The 17,703-nt window shown below is 44.7% G+C and overlaps 1 protein-coding gene across 4 annotated transcripts in view; it reads left to right on the forward strand.

Annotated features, from left to right (window-relative positions):
* The window catches only part of grm8a (glutamate receptor, metabotropic 8a), a 204,484-nt gene that overhangs the window by 70,702 nt on the left and 116,079 nt on the right, over positions 1-17,703 (forward strand). For all 4 annotated transcript variants that reach the window (XM_076721878.1, XM_076721876.1, XM_076721877.1 and 1 more), the window contains exon 3: positions 9,602-9,818. In XM_076721878.1, coding sequence (XP_076577993.1) covers positions 9,602-9,818 — 217 coding nt within the window. The remainder of the gene's footprint in view (positions 1-9,601; positions 9,819-17,703) is intronic.

Genomic DNA, 17,703 nt, shown 5'->3' on the forward strand with positions numbered 1-17,703 from the left:
CATATTGCATGATGTATGAGGCTCATTTACAAGTGTAACAATGGGAATATGTGCCTAATGGGTTTGATGCGAGGGAATACCTGTTTGGAAGTCAGACTCGCTCTGACTCCTAATTCTGTGACACTGGCAGGTGTGCGTACTGTATTTTTTCTCAGTGTGTGTTGCTGTCTTCTGCCTACAGTACATATCCTTCTATCCCTCCATTATCTATAACAGCTTATCCTTTGGAGGGCTCCAGGTGCTGGTGCTGATCCCAGTTGACTTTGGGTGAGAGGCAAGTCCACCCCGGACAGGTTGCTCACATTCACGGCCAATTTAGAGCCACCATTTAACCTAACCTGCATGTCTTTGGACTGCATGGGGAAGCCGGTGCACCCAAAGGAAAACCACGCAGACATGTGGAGAACATGCACTCCATACAGAAAGGCCCCAGCTGTCCTGTGGGTTCAAACACACTTTGTGTGAAGGGACAGTGCTAACCACTGCACCGCCGTGCTGCACACAGTGTGTATGCAAAACTAAAAAGGAAGAGACTGAAGTGTATGTGCTTCTGCGTGTGTGTTTGGAGGAATTCATGACATTTGCTGCTACAGTTGCACAGCGTGACACAGTAATGCATACAGGAACACCGGACATGAACGCTGGAAGGTGTCAGACGCTCTTGTTGATGCACATGCACACACACGCTATCATGCACAAAACTCACAATGAAGCACTGTTGGATAGCACATTTGTTTCACGGCAGGGAGAGACAAAACAGAGACGCTGCAGATGTTTGGCTAGGTTCAAGTATTCTTCCTCCCACAGTATGTGTGTATCGCTGCACATGAGATTCAGGTTGCTGAAGCGATGCAGCTGTTAGATGAACATATAACATATACAAGCAGTCAGGGAGGCCTCACAGGTATGGGAGATGTGGTGGAGAGAAACAAGATAAGGACAGAGAAAGAGACACTAAAGAACTGAGCCATAGCACCAGGAGTGACTATAAAAGTTATTATTTGTTTATTTGCTCAATCAATGAAATCAGTCGTGCAGTAGATTGTTTGTGTGCATGAGCAGACGTGAGTTACCGAGTCAGCCTCAAATCATTACGGACGTTTCCCTCCATTCCGTCGCTGAAGTGAACTAAAAATTATAATTTGATTTATGAATAATAGACAGCAGCTAAGCTACTGGCTGCCCCATACAGATTTCACTGTCTGGGATAATATTAGATAGCAGATAATGAGCGAAAATAAGGAGGCCTTCTTCTTAACTGTCAGAAATAATAAGAGCATTAATCCACATGCTTATGCTGTTGGTTCCTCTATTGATGTCAATTTGCTGGACTAAACTTTATAGGGTGATTAAAATTGGTTAGAAATCCTCAGTTTGTTGCAACTTTTCTTTCCGGATGCATTCAGATGCTGCCTCACCTGTCAAAATGTCAACGCTGAATAGTGGTTAGAAGTGATAATTAAAAACTAGAGTTCAGATCCAGCAAGATAAAATCTGCTGGTTGTGTGAGTAAGTAGGAGACTTGTGTCCTTCAGCATTTGTTGTGCATCATCGCTGGATTTGTATGGCAAACAGTGGAAAGCAGGTGAGGACAGATGGCCCGTCGTGTTGGTTCCAGACTGCGTGGCACAGGGTGAGAGAGGTTTGCGTGAGAGAGAAAGTGATAATGTATTGACAGAGATATATTAAATGGCGTCGCCTCAGGTCCCCGGCCTCCAGCACTCCGGCCACCCTCACCTCTCTAATATTGCGTGTGTGTGTCCGTGTGTGCGCGCTTAGACACAGGTGTTGTCCCAGCGAGTCGTGCCTCAGCTCATGCCTCAAAAGCGCAGACATCATTTCACCAGAATTTGCACCGTGTGTGTGACGGTGGCACCTCCACCGCCACTCCACCTCAGTGAGCTGTCAGACCCCGTCCTCCAGCCACCCGTCTGACCTTCCCCCAGCGGGTGCAGATTCATCGCCGCAATTGTAAATCTTTCCGACCTAAGTGCAGCCTTTAATAAGGTTCCTCTTGAAATTTAAATTGACTGAGGCGGTGGGTTGGTATTACCTGCTGCCTCTGTACCGGAGCTTTCTGTGTCACCATGGTTAATTCATTGTCACCCTGAGCATGTAATACCTGCAGGGGTATGGAGAGTTCAATTTTAGGGTCCATCTTGTATTTTCCATGTTAGTGTTCCCACTTGGTAGCGCTGCGAACAGAATGTCTGACTCAGTGATGTGTGTGTTCAGTCTGGGGTCCCATTGTGTTTTCCAGCTAATAAGGCCCCGATGTAGTCATCTGCAGGCATCTATTTGCAAAAAAATATCCAGGTAGAAATAAAATCCTACTTCAGTGTGTTCAAACTTCTGTTGCTCAATGCCAGTAGCCCTGAGTGCTGGGGATAAAACCTCAGCATGTTACATTTCAAATAAGACCAAAACCATATATAACCAGAGATTACAGTTTTAACAGTGCTGCTAACCGCTAATTACTGATGCTACATGTGCTGCATGAGGCACGCTCAGCCGACACAGCGATGCTGCGAAGCCAGTAGCTCTCTGAAACGAAGTGGGGGCAGGAGTAACTTGGTGAGTGAGTTGCGTGGCTTCAGTGGCGAGGAATTATTACCACCATACGATCACCTTCGCTGCTGCAGTCTGCACAGGGCTGCTGAACAACTCCAGGGACTTAATGGCCCACTGGGTCATTAATTCAGTGCCATGCATATACTTAGAGCTCCCAGATGAACTCGATGTCTGTGGAAAGCTAATAGAACCACTTATTCAATTTTTCTCATCGATCGGAGGTTTTTCGCTTTTGCAGTTTTGACACATCTACATCTAGATTCCTCTGTTTGCTCGGTGGCACCAAGACGCTTACAGCTGTCGAGATGGTAATTTATGCGACTAAGGAATGAGAGATGTGGACAGGAAGGGGTTAAGTGGAGCCTCGGTGTGCTCGTCTCTTTCTGTCATTTTATCTGAGCTGCTTCTTTGTAATTCTTTCCCTCTTTTTCTCCGTCTTTGCTCTTGCCTACATCAATCTTATCTGTGTCACTTCTGCTCATTTGCGTTCTGCATACTAGCCTCTTTCCCATTCCCTTTGTTTTTTTTTTTATCTTCTATCAGTGTCAGCTCTCTCTCTTTTCATAACCTGTTGGCTCTTTAAACACTCTTCTCATTTCACTTCTCTTGGTTTCTGTTCGACTCAGATCTTTCCTGTTGTTTCTTTTTCGAGGAATCTGCGTCGCTCCTCCTCCTGCCTCCATTTGTTGTCTCCCATCAATTATCTGTTTCCTTCATCCGTCTCCTTTCAGGCTTTCTCTCATCCTCCTCCTCCTCCTCTCTTCCCATAGTTTTTCTCTCACCCTTTCATTCCTCTCTCTTCTTTGCCTTGCCTTTCTTGCCTCTTCTTTGTGCCTCTGCTAAACATTCCTTCTCATCATTCCTCTCTCATCTCTCCCTCTCATTGTTTCTCATGTCTCTTCTTCATTCTCTTTAAATGTTTCTATGTCATCTCTCCTCTCTCCCTGCTTCTTGCTCCTTGCCCCCCTTCATATTCTGTCCTTTCTGCTGTTTCTCTTCACTCTCAGCCCCCTTTTTTTCCCATCTCTGTGCTCTCATGAAGTGTTTTCCTTCTACCTTTTTTCTCACACCGTCTCTCGTCTTGTCTACCTGTTTTTGTTTACTTGTCAACAAACAAATTACAGGCTACTATTCTATTCTGAACTGATGTGGAGAGCATACACAGGGTAAAAGTGAGACAGCAAAGGGAATATCAATGTTGTATAGGAGCAATTAAAGTGGCATCTCTGATCCAGAGAGAGTAACAATGAAGTTCAATAGAATGAGGCCATATTTTCTTTTCTTTGTCTCTCTGTGCTTCTCAATCTCTCTGGCTTTGAAACAATTGAAACTACGATTGGAAGGCTGGTAATATGGATGTTTTTTTTTTGTTTTTTTTTGGTCAAATTATTTTTTCAAATTTCAAATTAAACTGCTTAAACCTCGCCGACTCGCTTTTGGGTCGCTCATGCCGTGCTGTGCGCCAAGCGTCCTTCAAGCCTAAAGAATTATTTTAAATTCTTGTGGAGAATTCAGAAGTTTCCAAACACACCAAATATGAATTTGGGAATAAATATGTACATTGCATAAATTTCCATTTGATGATTTTCCAATGAAGAGTTGAGGTGAAAAAGATAAATAACGTGATATTGTGACATGATACAGTGGAAAAGGATGTTCCTCCTACCATGCAGCACTTAAAGGAACGTTAATGAATACATGCATAGGAAGAGATAACTGTTGTTATTTCCTCCTTGATAAAAAGTAGATCTATTGTCGGTAGTTATTGTAGTTAGTGATGTGGTAGTTGCATGTAAGGACAGGAGGATAGGCACAGCGACGACAGGCCAACAGCGAGAAGAAGAAGAGAGGCAGATGGACCCAGACAGAGACGACGGGGTCAGACAGAGCGAGAGACACCCAACTCTCAGCCCCACCAGCCTCCATCCTGCTAAATTAACTTGGTGAGGTCCCACTGTGCCAGGCCTCTCTCCTCATTAGACACAGACCACGGCTGGCTGTTAGAGGACCCAGTCAAATTTCGAGCAAGTAAACAACTCTCTGGGCTGACTCAAAACCAGGGCTTCACACGGCCAGATCAATTTATGTGTGCCTTCCTTCCCTCGCTATCCGTGCTCTGATATCACGCTCAAAAATTGTTCCCGCTCAATCTGGGAAAAGATATTCTGGGCCAAGCTTTGTTACTGTGGCTGCAAAACAACTACAAATCCAGACATTTCACAGTTTGTCTCTGAGCAAAAGTCTAATTCTAAAAAGGTGGACTCGTTTAAAACCGGTTGAATATGTGAATTTAATGCTCACCCTCGTTTGTGTTTAATTAATTTCATCACCGTCATTGACCCTGACCAGCCACTGTACATCTCACTCAGTTACTCTCTTGCTGTAATTGTGTGTGTGCGCGCGTGCATGTGTGTGTTTATGGGGCGTGTGCAACAGAGAGGCTGCACATGTGTGTAATGCATTGGGGTTAATTAGCTTCAGACCACAGCCATCTATCAACCTAATGCTCAGACTCTGGCCCCCCCGACAGCTCAATTACCGCCAGACACACACACAAGCGTGCACACGCAGTCATGATTTGTGCATGCAGTCATGTTGTTCGCACACATTATCAGATATGAATGTATATAGATGCAGAAGTTTTTGTTTTCGCGCAACCACAACACAACACATAATCAGCCTCTCAGATGAGGCTAAAGGTCAAGATGGACTTAATGTTGGTCAGACTATGGTTCAAGGGCCACTTTAGATCAAAGACTCCAGTCTCTTTGCAAGAGAATATTTAGACTGGTAGCCTTTATTCTGCCTCAGATATCTTTGATTTCCCATAGACCTTCCAAGTGACATTTCAAAAGGTCACTAAAGCTGTTCAAAGGTATCTTTAGCTTACTAAATTTCCCCGGTGTGGGATCAATAAAGTCCTATCTTACCTTATCTTATCTTAAAGATAAGATTTCCGCTACTCCTCAGCATCATTTGTTTTATATTGTTTCCATTGTTTTGAGCATGTTCTCCTTGGTTCCTCTGTGAGAATGACTGGATTTCCTCAGTTTTCAGTCCTCGGCGAGGGAGACACACATAGGAAAGCCACCGTCTCGAATCATTGGGTCTGTTAAGGTCCAAATCCGGCTGCTGGCTATCTGTTCAGCTCCCCAGTGGGATTGGGTCTAAAAGGGATGAAACTCTTTCCCAATATCGCAGAAGCCATTAAGAAATAGACTTGGAAGCCCTGAATGTCCGTAAGTGACAGGAGTTCTAGGATATTGCTTTATATTGGTTTCGCTCCCCTAGAGTTCACTCAGAAGATACTGGCGAGTATGATTGGCTATTAAAAGGCACTATTTAAGAAAAGTTTCACTCAAAAATGTGTTTTCCACCACTCAGAAAAATGAGACATCATAAGCCTACTGGTGTGCATTGATTGTTGTCATGGAGGGAAGACATATTAGTCTGTGCTTTCTCCATAGTCTTTGCTCGGAGGGGGAATACAGCTCAATTAAGAATTAATCTCTGTTATTTTATGGCCAAGGGAAGGTCTGTATTATGTTTTCATTGTGATCAATTCTCCACTTAAGCAAAAGAACAGAGATTTAATATCTTTGCCGGAATGCCCAAATTGGTGTTCAATGGCAGCCACGCTGCGTGTAATAGATGAGCTCGTGTTTGTTGCTACGTAGAGAAGAGTTCAGTCTTCTAAAGAGGTTTAGTGGCGAGGTAAAGGGACTCCGAGCTGGTTCAGACGCCTCTGCTAAGAATGGTGCAAGAGGGTGAAAACTCTCAGCCTTTAAGGTGTCATGCACAGTGGAACTTTGGTAATCTCCAGAAGCTTGGGCTTCAAAGATTCGACGTGTTTTGATTATTGAATGACACTGACATGCCGTGCTGTGTATGTATTTTAAAAGTCCACGTATAGTTAGCTTGAAATCTCACATGTAAGTGAATGGAAACCAAATACCTCATCCATTTGTTTATTATGCAGCAAAACACTTCTCTGCAAGACCATAAATATATAAAGAAAATATTAATTTTATTGCTATGAAGTGTTGATGGATTGGCAAAACAGATGCACTGACATACTGACATTACTGAGGCAAAAAACTGGACAGTCTGGGAGGCTGGACTTTAGCGTGGCGGTGATTTCAGCCAATTCGACAGACTGACAGGCTTTGACATTACCATCCCTAAAGCAATGTTGCCAGCAGACTTAAAAAAAAAAAAAAAAAAAAATGTCAATGAGTATTGATTAAGGACGGTTAGTGCAATGTGCAAATTGACTGATAATTGTGTATCAAGTGTTTCTAGTGCCAACTGAAAGTGCACATTCAACAGCACACACATACTCTCTTTATTTTTATCATACACACTTGCATTTCCCCCTCGCTCACACATACAGGCACACACACACACACACACACACACACACACTCATATTCATTAGAGCAAATGGAATTAGGGGGATTGGAGGTATAATCTTCTTCCCTGGCGATGTGGGGGAACCAAGCCGTTAATTTCCCGCCTCTAACTACAACTCCAAAAGCGCTTTGAAAGAGGCTGGAGTCGGTCGCAAGTCTCAGCACATGAATGATTTACAACACTCAAATGTCACATGCCATCAGACGTGCGCAGTTTAAGAAGGTTCCTGTGCCTACACGTGCGTCTGGGGGAATCTCTGGCTGCGCAAGTTAAGAAATATCTGCAGAAATATTCATTATTAGAGAGCGCAGGTGTGGAAGGCAGTGTTGAGTCTGTGCCTGCAGCAGGCAGTGTTAGATGTCACTGAATCCATGCAGTCCTCCACTGCTTTCCTTTCTCTCTGCTTTTCCTCCTCATATTCAGTAATGATGATATGACAAGAGGATGTCTGCGCCGTGTACACAACAGTGCATTTGTGCCTGCGTATGTCTCCGTTTCTGCGCTTCCCAGCTGTAGAGCGAAATAACAAAAGATCAAAGTAATCGGTTGGCCCAGGTCACAAGGGTTACTTTCCCATAGCTGCTGTAAACAGACAAGTGTCTCATATTCCATGCATTCGTTTGTCTTTGATATGGATATTCTTCTATTTAAATGCACGTAGAGAGTAAAAGGACAAGTGGAACAGAGGAGCGTCACACACACTAATACACATTGATGCACATGTACATAGGCACATACAGTATATACAGTGCTGCTCCACAAACACAAGTTGTTGTACCAACTGTTTCCATCTGCTGGCCCAGCTTTGACCCCCCCCCCCCCCCCCCCCCAATTCTTTCTTTTCATTTGTTTATCTCTACCCACTATGAATTATACATGCACATCCTCAAGTTTATGAAAGTTTCCAGCTGTATTCCCTGGGCAGAGAGGACCAATAACAGTACTGAAGTGCCCCGAATGTGAACTCCCACCAAGTTCACAGAGAGTAATGGAAGGTTATTAAACACACAAATAAGAAAGACAGTTTTGGTCCAGAATTAGATATCTGGCTATTTAAGAAAAAAAAAAAAAAGAGATGCCTTCCCCTCAGTGGGGTGCATTGATCACTGTCGTGGTAGTAAAACATATTCGCTGTTTGATCTTTATATACTCTGTGCCCGAGGAGGCGAATGGATACTGCTCAGGTTCAGAATTTTGTTTAGTTTTTTTTTTTTTTTGTAAGTCAGCTCCTGAAGCAACAAAGCCCAGATTCAGGGCTGCTTTACACCTGCTCTCTGCAGCGCTTCGGCACCAAAGAAGACCGATTCCGAAAAAGATTCCTGACCTTTTAAAATGGCAAAGACAGGTGTAGATGCAGGGTAGCAGGGATTTGTGATGACGCTCAGAGGGAGTCAAGACAGTGAGTGATGGGCTTTAGAAACATTCCAGTCACACACGCACACACACGCACACACACACACTTACACACACACACACACACACACACACACACACACACACACACACACACAAACCCGCTTTTCATCAACGGCTTTTGCTGTGTTCAGCAGTTGTAGGCTTTATTTGTGTGTATGTGCGTGTGGGAGAGAGCGAGCGCGTGTGTGGCTGTGTCTAAGAGACAGACAGCTGACACACCTTCTGTTTTGGTTTGGATTGGCAGTTAAGTCTTACTCCCAATGAATGCCAATGAGACGTCTGTCCAGTGTGTGTGTGTGTGTGTGTGTGTTGGCGAATACAGGGTCTTCCCTTGCTGTCCCCCTCTGTCAGGGGGAAAATCAATCTGCCTGTCAACCACGTGACACCTCTCCACCTGTTAACGCTACCTATCACTAACAATACCTGTGTGTGTGCCTGTGTGTGTCTCATGTCATTCTGTCACCCTCTGTCTCTCCATCCTCCCATCTGCCTGTTGTGCTTTTTGTCTGTCTGTCCTCCTGCCTGGTCCCCGCTGTCTCTTTCGTGTCCGTCTTCCCGCGTCAGGTTCTCTTCTCGCTACCCTTAATCTGTCAGCCGCGACACCGGCGTTGAGAAATGACTTTCATCCCACGTTCTGATTCCCAGTTATTTACCACTTTTGCTCCTCTCCTCCCCACCTGTTCGCTCTGGAGTCGTTTGTTTGCTTGTTTCTCATCGCTGAGCAGACAATAAGTCGACGGTGCTGCAGCTGAATTTTAACTTTGGCGATGTTGACTGCTCCATACATCCCAGAGAATTATTAATCACAGCGATCCCGCAGGGAGTATGGAGCGTTTATATCTCTTTCCTACATATACATCCCATGAAAATATGCATGAAGGCGTGAAATAAGACGAGAATCATCGCTGCCTGACTCACCTTTTTTTTCTAGATAAGGTATTTCTCTCCTGCTAGTGGGCGAACAAATTGATTGTGATGATAAATATGAAATGAGACAACTTCAGAAAACACACAGTCCTCCCTTTTCACATTAGTCTAGAGACTGTAAAACAATTAACGGAGAGATGAGACCGTTTTACACTGTTTTGCCTCGCAGTCATGCCAAACATTGAATCAACAAGCTGCATTTTAGCACCGCTCCTCCTCTCTTCCATCCTTCCCTCAATAACCTCTTTTCTCTCTTCTCACTTTTCCTGTCTAGATCCCTCAGATCAGCTACGCCTCCACGGCGCCAGAGCTGAGTGACAACACCCGCTACGACTTCTTCTCCCGCGTGGTACCACCGGACTCCTACCAGGCCCAGGCCATGATGGACATCGTGACGGCGATGGAGTGGAACTACGTGTCCACGCTCGCCTCCGAGGGCAACTATGGAGAGAGTGGCGTGGAGGCATTCATCCAGATCTCCAGAGAAACCGGTAGGAGCTCCGGCTTTTCGTTAGCTTTGCGGGACATTAGCTCATCAGTGCAGTGAGTGAAGCGTGACGTCTTGCAGACTGTTGTGATACATGGATGTCAGGTGGTTTGCCACTGAAGGGTAGACCCAAGATGGGACTCCCAGATAGTCCTCAGTAAAACGAGGACTACTATCTTTAGAAGGTTGACGTTTGTAATTCCAGGTTGCACTTTTCTTCTTGCAAGAGAGAAAAATGTTTGAGACTTTGTGTGATGCTCGTAGTTCGCAGCTCTTTGTTTCTGTGGTGAGTGACACTTTGACACAACTTGTGATGGTCTCTCACCGCAGTGCAGGATATGATTTGAATCACTCTTCGGGCAAATTGCTGGCCGTTGATTGCAGAGTGTGGTGAGCAAGCTCAGCCGGAGAGTTTTCACAGCAAGCAGTTGATGGACAAGTGCAGGCGTTCTCATAGATTTTGCTCTTGGCTCGACACCGATCGGCCACAACATTAAAACCACAGATGGATGAAGTGAATAGCGCTGATTTTCTGCTGGGAAACCTTTGGACTTCATGTGGATGCTATTTTGACATGTACCACCCAGCTACCTGCCTTGTTGCAGATCAGGTTCACCCCTGTGTGACAGCAGAGCCCTGTCCTGCTGCAAAGATCGTCCAGGCATAGTCTGATGAACATGAGGAAAGAACCAACCAAAAAGCAGAATTTCAAGCTTAAAAAGTGTCTTTCTTTGCTCCAGCCGAAGTTGCTAGTGTTAGCATGCACTGCCAATAGCTACAGCTTAACCTCACCTTACTTCAATAGGCAGGTAACATGTAATATTAGGTGACTGTTAGTTTGTGGGGTCCCAGTTTGCTTTAGAGAAAGCCCCACAGGATTTAAACAAGCGCCCTCGCATCAACTGCTGGAATGCAATTTATTTTGCCTGGAGCATCTTCAGCGTCAGTCGTTCAGTGTTATAATAGCCATTAAGTGCACATTTAAGATCATTTTCATCCCCATTAAACTATTCAGTGAACCCAGTGTTCTGTTTGGAAGCATTCGCATTTGTCTCTGTTTTTCCGCTCATGCACTCATTATTTGTTTTGTTGTTTAATTTCTCACCTGTAATCACTGAAAAATCTGTTTGAAACCAGGTTAATTGTGAATGGATGGAAGACAGGCGCTACACGAGTGTCAATAGTAAAATACATCAATTTCACGCTTTCGCTCCTTCATTTGGTTGTGGCAAGAGAGATGAGGGTAAATTCCACTTGAGTAAATGAGTGTGACATAGATACAGGAAGAGAGGGGAACACAGAGACGGATCGCTTGTCTGCTTTGATGTGAGACTTAAAAGCACGGTCCCTGTGGTCCTGAGAGCATCGAGTTTGGGCGAACGCTGCCTCAAATCAGTTTATGAAATCCTCCAAGTGATGTTGACAGATCAAAATGCTGTCGGTTTCCCTGTTTAGGTCTCAAATGTTTATTGAAAAACGCATCACGTTGGATGTTGACAAATATTTACAGACTGACGGGACTAAAGACGAGTAAAGAATCCGTTTGAGAGCCGAGATGTTTCTATTTTTAGCGCTCTCTGCTCCCATCCGTCGCTTTTTCTGCATTGTTTGTGTGCCGCTGTCGAGATGACGGCTCTGTGTCTGTCTGGGCTGCTGCCTATCCGTCCATCTCTGTCTCTGTGCACGTTTGGAGCCGGCTCGCCCAGGGCTGCGTGCTGTGGCAGTCAGCACATAGATGTTTACTGTGGTGTCAGATCCGTGTGTGCGCCTGGGCGTGCGTGTGTGCCTCTGTAAAGGGTAAAGCAGTCCTCAGCAATGTGTGTATTGGTGTTCTGGGAGTCAGCAGATAGCGCACTCCCTTGCCCTCTATGTGTGTGTGTGTGTGTGTGTGTGTGTGTGTGTGTGTGTGTGTGTATGGGAGGGCTACATGCTGTGACAGCAGTCAGTCAGTTGTTTACTCTGCGGCTCTGCAGATGTGAACAGAACCAAGAAGATGAAGGGATGGGAGAGCAGGAAAAAAAAAAACGAGGGTGAAGAAGAGGGAAGAGGAGTCGTCTGTGTGTGTGTGTATGAGCGGGGTGTTTGTGTGTGTGCCCTATAGTTGTGGATCGAGCTGAAGAGTGGGAAAAATAGATGGGGAGAGACAGAGAATGGGACTAGGAAGTGGGAACAGCGACAGAATAATGAGAGGGGTCCTAATATAGATGCATAGCACAGCACTCCTTGCCACTGCAAACACACACACACACACACACACACACACACACATACATATATACATACATATATACATACATATATATACTGTACATAGTGACACGGGTGGAGAGCCACACAGCCACAGGGAATTTCTAGGTGATTATTTTGTGATTGCAGCGTAATGATTGCAGTTCACAAGGCGCTCTGCATGCTAATACCAAACATCCACATTAATTGGTGTGTAATTGTTCACTGATGACTCTCGACAATGTGCGTGCACGCGCGCGAGTGTGGGCGTGCACTCATATCGATCACCGAGAAGTTTCGGAATAGGTGCTCAAGTCTTGTTCGCAGACGTCAGGGTGCATGCGAAGGCGCTAGTAACAGCGCTAATGGTTCAATTCGGCCCGGTCACGCCTCTCTGTGCTCGTCTTGTGCCTCTTCTTATTGAACACATTGGGAACGTTCAATATTTGCTCGTCCAATACATTCGAAGTTGAACATGTCCTACATCCGTTTGCCGCTCCACAGCTGTTGTGTTCCTTCGCTCCCAGGAGGAATTCTGAAGAAAATTCTGCACAACTAATTTTTCAGGCAAGTCCACACAGCAGTCAGCAAAATCTTTTTGTTTCCGCAGGACTGCTTTAGGGAAAACTTGAAATAACTTTCGATTTGAGGTTGCAACTAGGAATAGATGCACAGCCTACATACTGGTGTTCTAGACGCCAACCTCCAAATGCTCGCTGTTTTGGTGTGGCTGCAAGCTAAACTTAGATGACAGTAGTAAACACCAAGTGTTATAAAAATCAGCACATTAGCCATGTCATTGTGAACATGTCAACAAGCTGATGTTAGCATTTAGCTCAAAGCACCACTGTGCTTGTTTACAGCTTCACAGGGCTGCTAGCATGGCAGTTTACACACCTAGATAACATGTTATTGTTGTTTCAGAGGCATTTTTCAATGCAATGTTTCAACAGATAGCAGATTCTAAGATTGCTGCAACTTTTTCCAGTTTTCAGAGAATTCAATTCTGACTTCTCATTATGCTGCGATTATCCAGCAGTATATTTCAAAAACATTTTTACCGTCTGCTCAAATGTGGCTACATCCTGAGATATATTCACCGTGACTTTTCCAGCATATGCAGCCTGTGTGTTTTCACCCCCAGCCATGGCTTCGCAGTCATGCAGAACTAGGAACGGACACAGCTCAGTGAGCATGGGCCCACCGTGTTTACTCATCATCCCTAAGTGTTCACAAACTGGGTGCATAATGCAGCGTTTTTGCTTTTGTACACAATAAACTGACGTAGCCCGGCGATCAAAGGTTAATGAACAAATAATTGCATGAAGGTCAACATGGGGGAGATTTGTCAGGGAGTGGTTTCAAAGGTCACGCAGGAAGGCAGTGGGTCATTTGTAGTGGTAAAATGTGCATCGTGTCACATCTTACACCAAAGAGACTATTAGCAACGGGAAATCTGTCTCTTTTCTGACACTCCATCAATTCCCTGAAGAGGTTTTCCTTCTTTCTCATCAGAGTGCAAAATCAGAAATGGACCGTTGTGTGTTCAGACCTGGTAGTTTCATTTTATCTCCCAGTCAATGGAAGCTCCACAAACCAGGTGTTCCATCCCAGGTCTTCCATCTGCGGTAAATGAGGCCTCCCTGCTCACCACGCCACGCCGCTGTTGCCCCTCGCTGTGGAAATGGCAGCGTACGGCACTGACCCCTGCCACGCCGAGGGACTACATCCTCCTATATCGAGCTGCGTGTGGAGCATCGCTGTACTATGAAACAAGAAGTGGCGGTGTACTTACCGAAGAAAAGGGGATCTTTTAAATCAAGTCACGGCCGTTTCTCCTTCCAGTACCCTTCCTCACCTCCTCATGGAATCCATCTGGGATTAAAACTACTACATCTACATTCAGACACACTGCAGACAGAGGAGAGGGTGTGTGCGCGCAAGCTTGAGTGTGTACTTATGTGCGAGAGAGAGGCTGTGGGTGAATCTGTTAGTGTGCACGGGGAACCTGTAAGTGTAGGAGTGAGAGAGAATGGGGGCGTGTGTGTGTGTGTGTGTGTGTGTGTGTGTGTGTGTGTGTGTGTGTGTGTGTGTGTGTGTGTGTGTGTGTGTGTGTGTGTGTGTGTGTGGACTGCATTCCCTGGCACAGAACAGCCACCTCCCTCTGACACTGGCCGCTCTACAGAAGCTCTGGAAGGCAGTAATGAAGAAGGGAAGAAAATGAGCGGGCGAAAAAAGGCTGAGAGAAAATAATTAAACGTTTATCTCCAGATTCATTTAATTAGTTCTCTGGCTCTAAACTAATCTTCCGCCTTTTTGCTTAGCTTCGCCTCTTTAGTTCGCTTTCAGTCCACTCTTGCCCTCCACAATGCAGTCGCTCCTTGTCATTATCCAAGTCTTGCTACTGGCTTATGTTGTTTTATTCAGGCAAGTGGAATCATACTTTAATTGAAATACATTGCAGTGCATATTACGCGTGATATATGTCTATTTCTGGGCGTGGATGCAGTGTTCTTAGACCACACTTGTGTTGGGAAATCACTTAGCTTGCATTATCGGACTTGTAGTCTATGTTAATATTCATGAGCGTACTGGAATGATTTAGTAACTCTTCTCCAGCACCATTCTTACAGTATAATGATCTTAAGAAGTGAATTTGATTATACTGCATTACAACATGCATTATAGATATAATGATATACAATAGGTGTAAGTGCATAAAAAGTGTAATTAAGGACTTACTGTGCTTAGACACAAAAAATTGACGCGTTTTACATGTTGTATGAATTCCCAAATACATCACAATTACAGTGATTGTATTGAACCTAAAGTTGTGTGAACACACACACACACAAACACACACACAGTCTCACAGAAACACAGATAAATGCTGAAGAAGAAGCTTTACGAGGCGCACAAACACACTCTGTCTAACTCACACTCAGCTGACAACGCGTGTCCCCCGGGTCGATTTAGCTCTCTGTTCCTTGTCCTTGATTACGCTCCCCTCACAACTTAAGACTGATGCTATTCACCGCCACACATGCAGACACACACAGGGAGCGCAAACATCAGTCCATCCATTTGTAACTAATTACACCAGCCTTGGTTTTCCCTTCAATGTGAAGCTTTCTTTATTGTTCTCATGAAAGGCCCCAAAGTCTCAGATGCCTGTAGACTTGTTTGTGCTGTTGGTCGGTGGTCTGCTCGTCCTTGTATTTATAAAACCTTATATGTATGGATTTTTATGTCTGTGAGTAGGCTTGTCCAGGACACTAACGCTGACTGTTTCTTGAAATTTTCCAGTGTTTGCTGTCTAATATGTGTGTTTCCAAACAAGGGAAGCAAAGACCTTTTTTGACTCCCATGTCGTGCTGTTGAGTGCTTTTGCTTGTGGTTACTCCGGTCGTTCCACTTTCCTTGCCTTGCTGAAAAAAATATGAATTATCTTGAGGAGGTGATTAACATCTTTCTTGGTCTCCAGACTCCATTATGATCCGGCTGATGTTAGCCTTATGTTGCCAATCTCTCACCTGGGTGGAATCGACAATATCTATTAGGAGTTAACAGCCCTCCGTGGATGGCATTAGTATTGCCAAAGGACATCTAGAGATGGTAATTATTACCAGAGCAGCTCTGTGAATTAAATCCCGTTCAGCTGAAACGTCCGTTTGTAGCAGTTGTCCCCAGCTGCCCCAACAGAAAGTCCAACAGAAATTACCTCCTGATTTCCAGAAAACTCTGGGGTTGCCTGTGATGCTTTTTCAACCTTTAAAAACCACCTCGGTATTTTCAGCCACGTCTCAGTGATTACTGGTGGGAGGGAATTGAGGGAATAATTAGATTTGCCTCCTACAAAGCAGTTTTGCTGGTGTGCAGTATATTACATAGCACATTTCATGGCCCCGTGGCTAGAAACATAAATTTGTCTCGTTTGAGCAGAATCATGTCGGCAAGTTAACGTTTTCAGAGTCCACCAATGGGCAACAAGCGCTCACTTACAGTGTAAAGGGACAGCGCGGCTCACGCTGCAGACTCTATGCTTCTGTATGATGTTGGCCATCTTGAAATGTGCTGTGGTGCTTCTACTGTATGTTACTCTGTGCTATCGATTTGATGTAGAGTGTCCGTTTCTGGTCCAGTGATTTTCTTGACAGAGGTGAGAACTCCTCGTATTCTGCAATGACAGAGCAATAGTGAGAATATTGGGCAGACAGATGTACAGATAGAGGAAGAGAAATGGGGTATTGGTGTGTGTGTGTGTGTGTGTGTGTGTGTGTGTGTATGTATATGTGTGTGCCCTCTATTTTCCGTCCCCATTTGGTCTCTTTGAGTCCTCCAAGAGATCCGGGAGAGAAAAAAGCTCAGCCACTTGCTGCTAAGCCCCAAAAGTAATTTCAGCAATATTACTGCACCAGTCGGTGCACATAGGTGTGTGTGTGTGTGTGTGTGTGTGTGTTTGTATGTGTGTGTGTCCACGTCCTGGATTGTGTGTTTGTGCAGCTTCCATTGGCAAGGTGTTCGTGAGTTTTCACTGTGATTGCAGGGATGCATGTTTGTTTAGGTGTGTGTATATAAGTGAGGTTATGTGTGTTTATGGGAGGAGGATGTATGTCGGTGTGTGTTTTGATGTCGGTGTGCTTTCAGGGAGTAGGACTCTGCCTGCACAACTTAAAAGCACTTTCAAGCCTCTTCACCGTTCTGCTCCAGTAACTTGAGATGTTTTCTCTTTCCTTCCTCATCTTCTTTTTTTTTTTTTTTTTTTTTTCAATTTTTCATCTCCGTCTTCAGAAGGGTTCGGGGGTCACGGTTAAAATAAATGACGAGAACCGACGTTGGCCGGCACGCTGCAAAAAAAATAATACTTGTTTGACTCAAAAACCTCAAGGTGCTTTGAGAGTTCCATCTCAAAACTCCCCAACCAGCCATGATGTGTACATGTGAACACAGACATGGCCACAATGAGCTGGTGGAGGAATCACAGACTGAAATGGGCCTCGTACAGGAAGCGTATAGATATATATATAAGTTCACTTCCTGTCATTTGTATGCAATCCTCTTTCATTGTAATGCAGAGAAAAAAACAAACAACAAGAAAAGCAGCTGCACCATAATAAAAACTGTCACTTCGATGATTTTAGGAAAAGGCTTAGCGTAGCTTAGCGGTTTTAAGCTGCAAGCGTCATTTGTAGGAAATTAGATTTACAGTCGGCGATCAAAGCGGAATGTAACTTTGATGTCGTCAGCCTCTCCTGATCACATCTGAGCCATTGTATGTTGATGCAAAAACACTGAGAAAATTAGACTCCTGATTTCTCCTCTGCAAACAAATGGTGGGAGCACGTGAATGAACATCAAAAACACTGCAAACAGAGGAAAGTGTGATGCCGTCATGTTGACAGTTGGATCGCTTTGAAACACGCTGCAGCAGAGGGGAAGGAAGCCTGAACTGAATGAGCTGAAAGCAATTAGAAACTAGTCTTGGATGATGATAGCAACTCATAAATGTCCACTTTAATCCAAATTTGAACAGAAGAGATTTCACACGGAAATTCGACATCAACAAACTCAGTGTGAAAGCTGCAAACTGCTTCATTTGCACTCGTGTTGAGAGATCAGTGACACAGCGAGCTGGAAAGATGCCTGCAAGGCAGTGTGGCCGG

Source organism: Chaetodon auriga, chromosome 22, assembly GCF_051107435.1.
Source record: "Chaetodon auriga isolate fChaAug3 chromosome 22, fChaAug3.hap1, whole genome shotgun sequence".
Classification (NCBI taxonomy): domain Eukaryota; kingdom Metazoa; phylum Chordata; class Actinopteri; order Chaetodontiformes; family Chaetodontidae; genus Chaetodon; species Chaetodon auriga.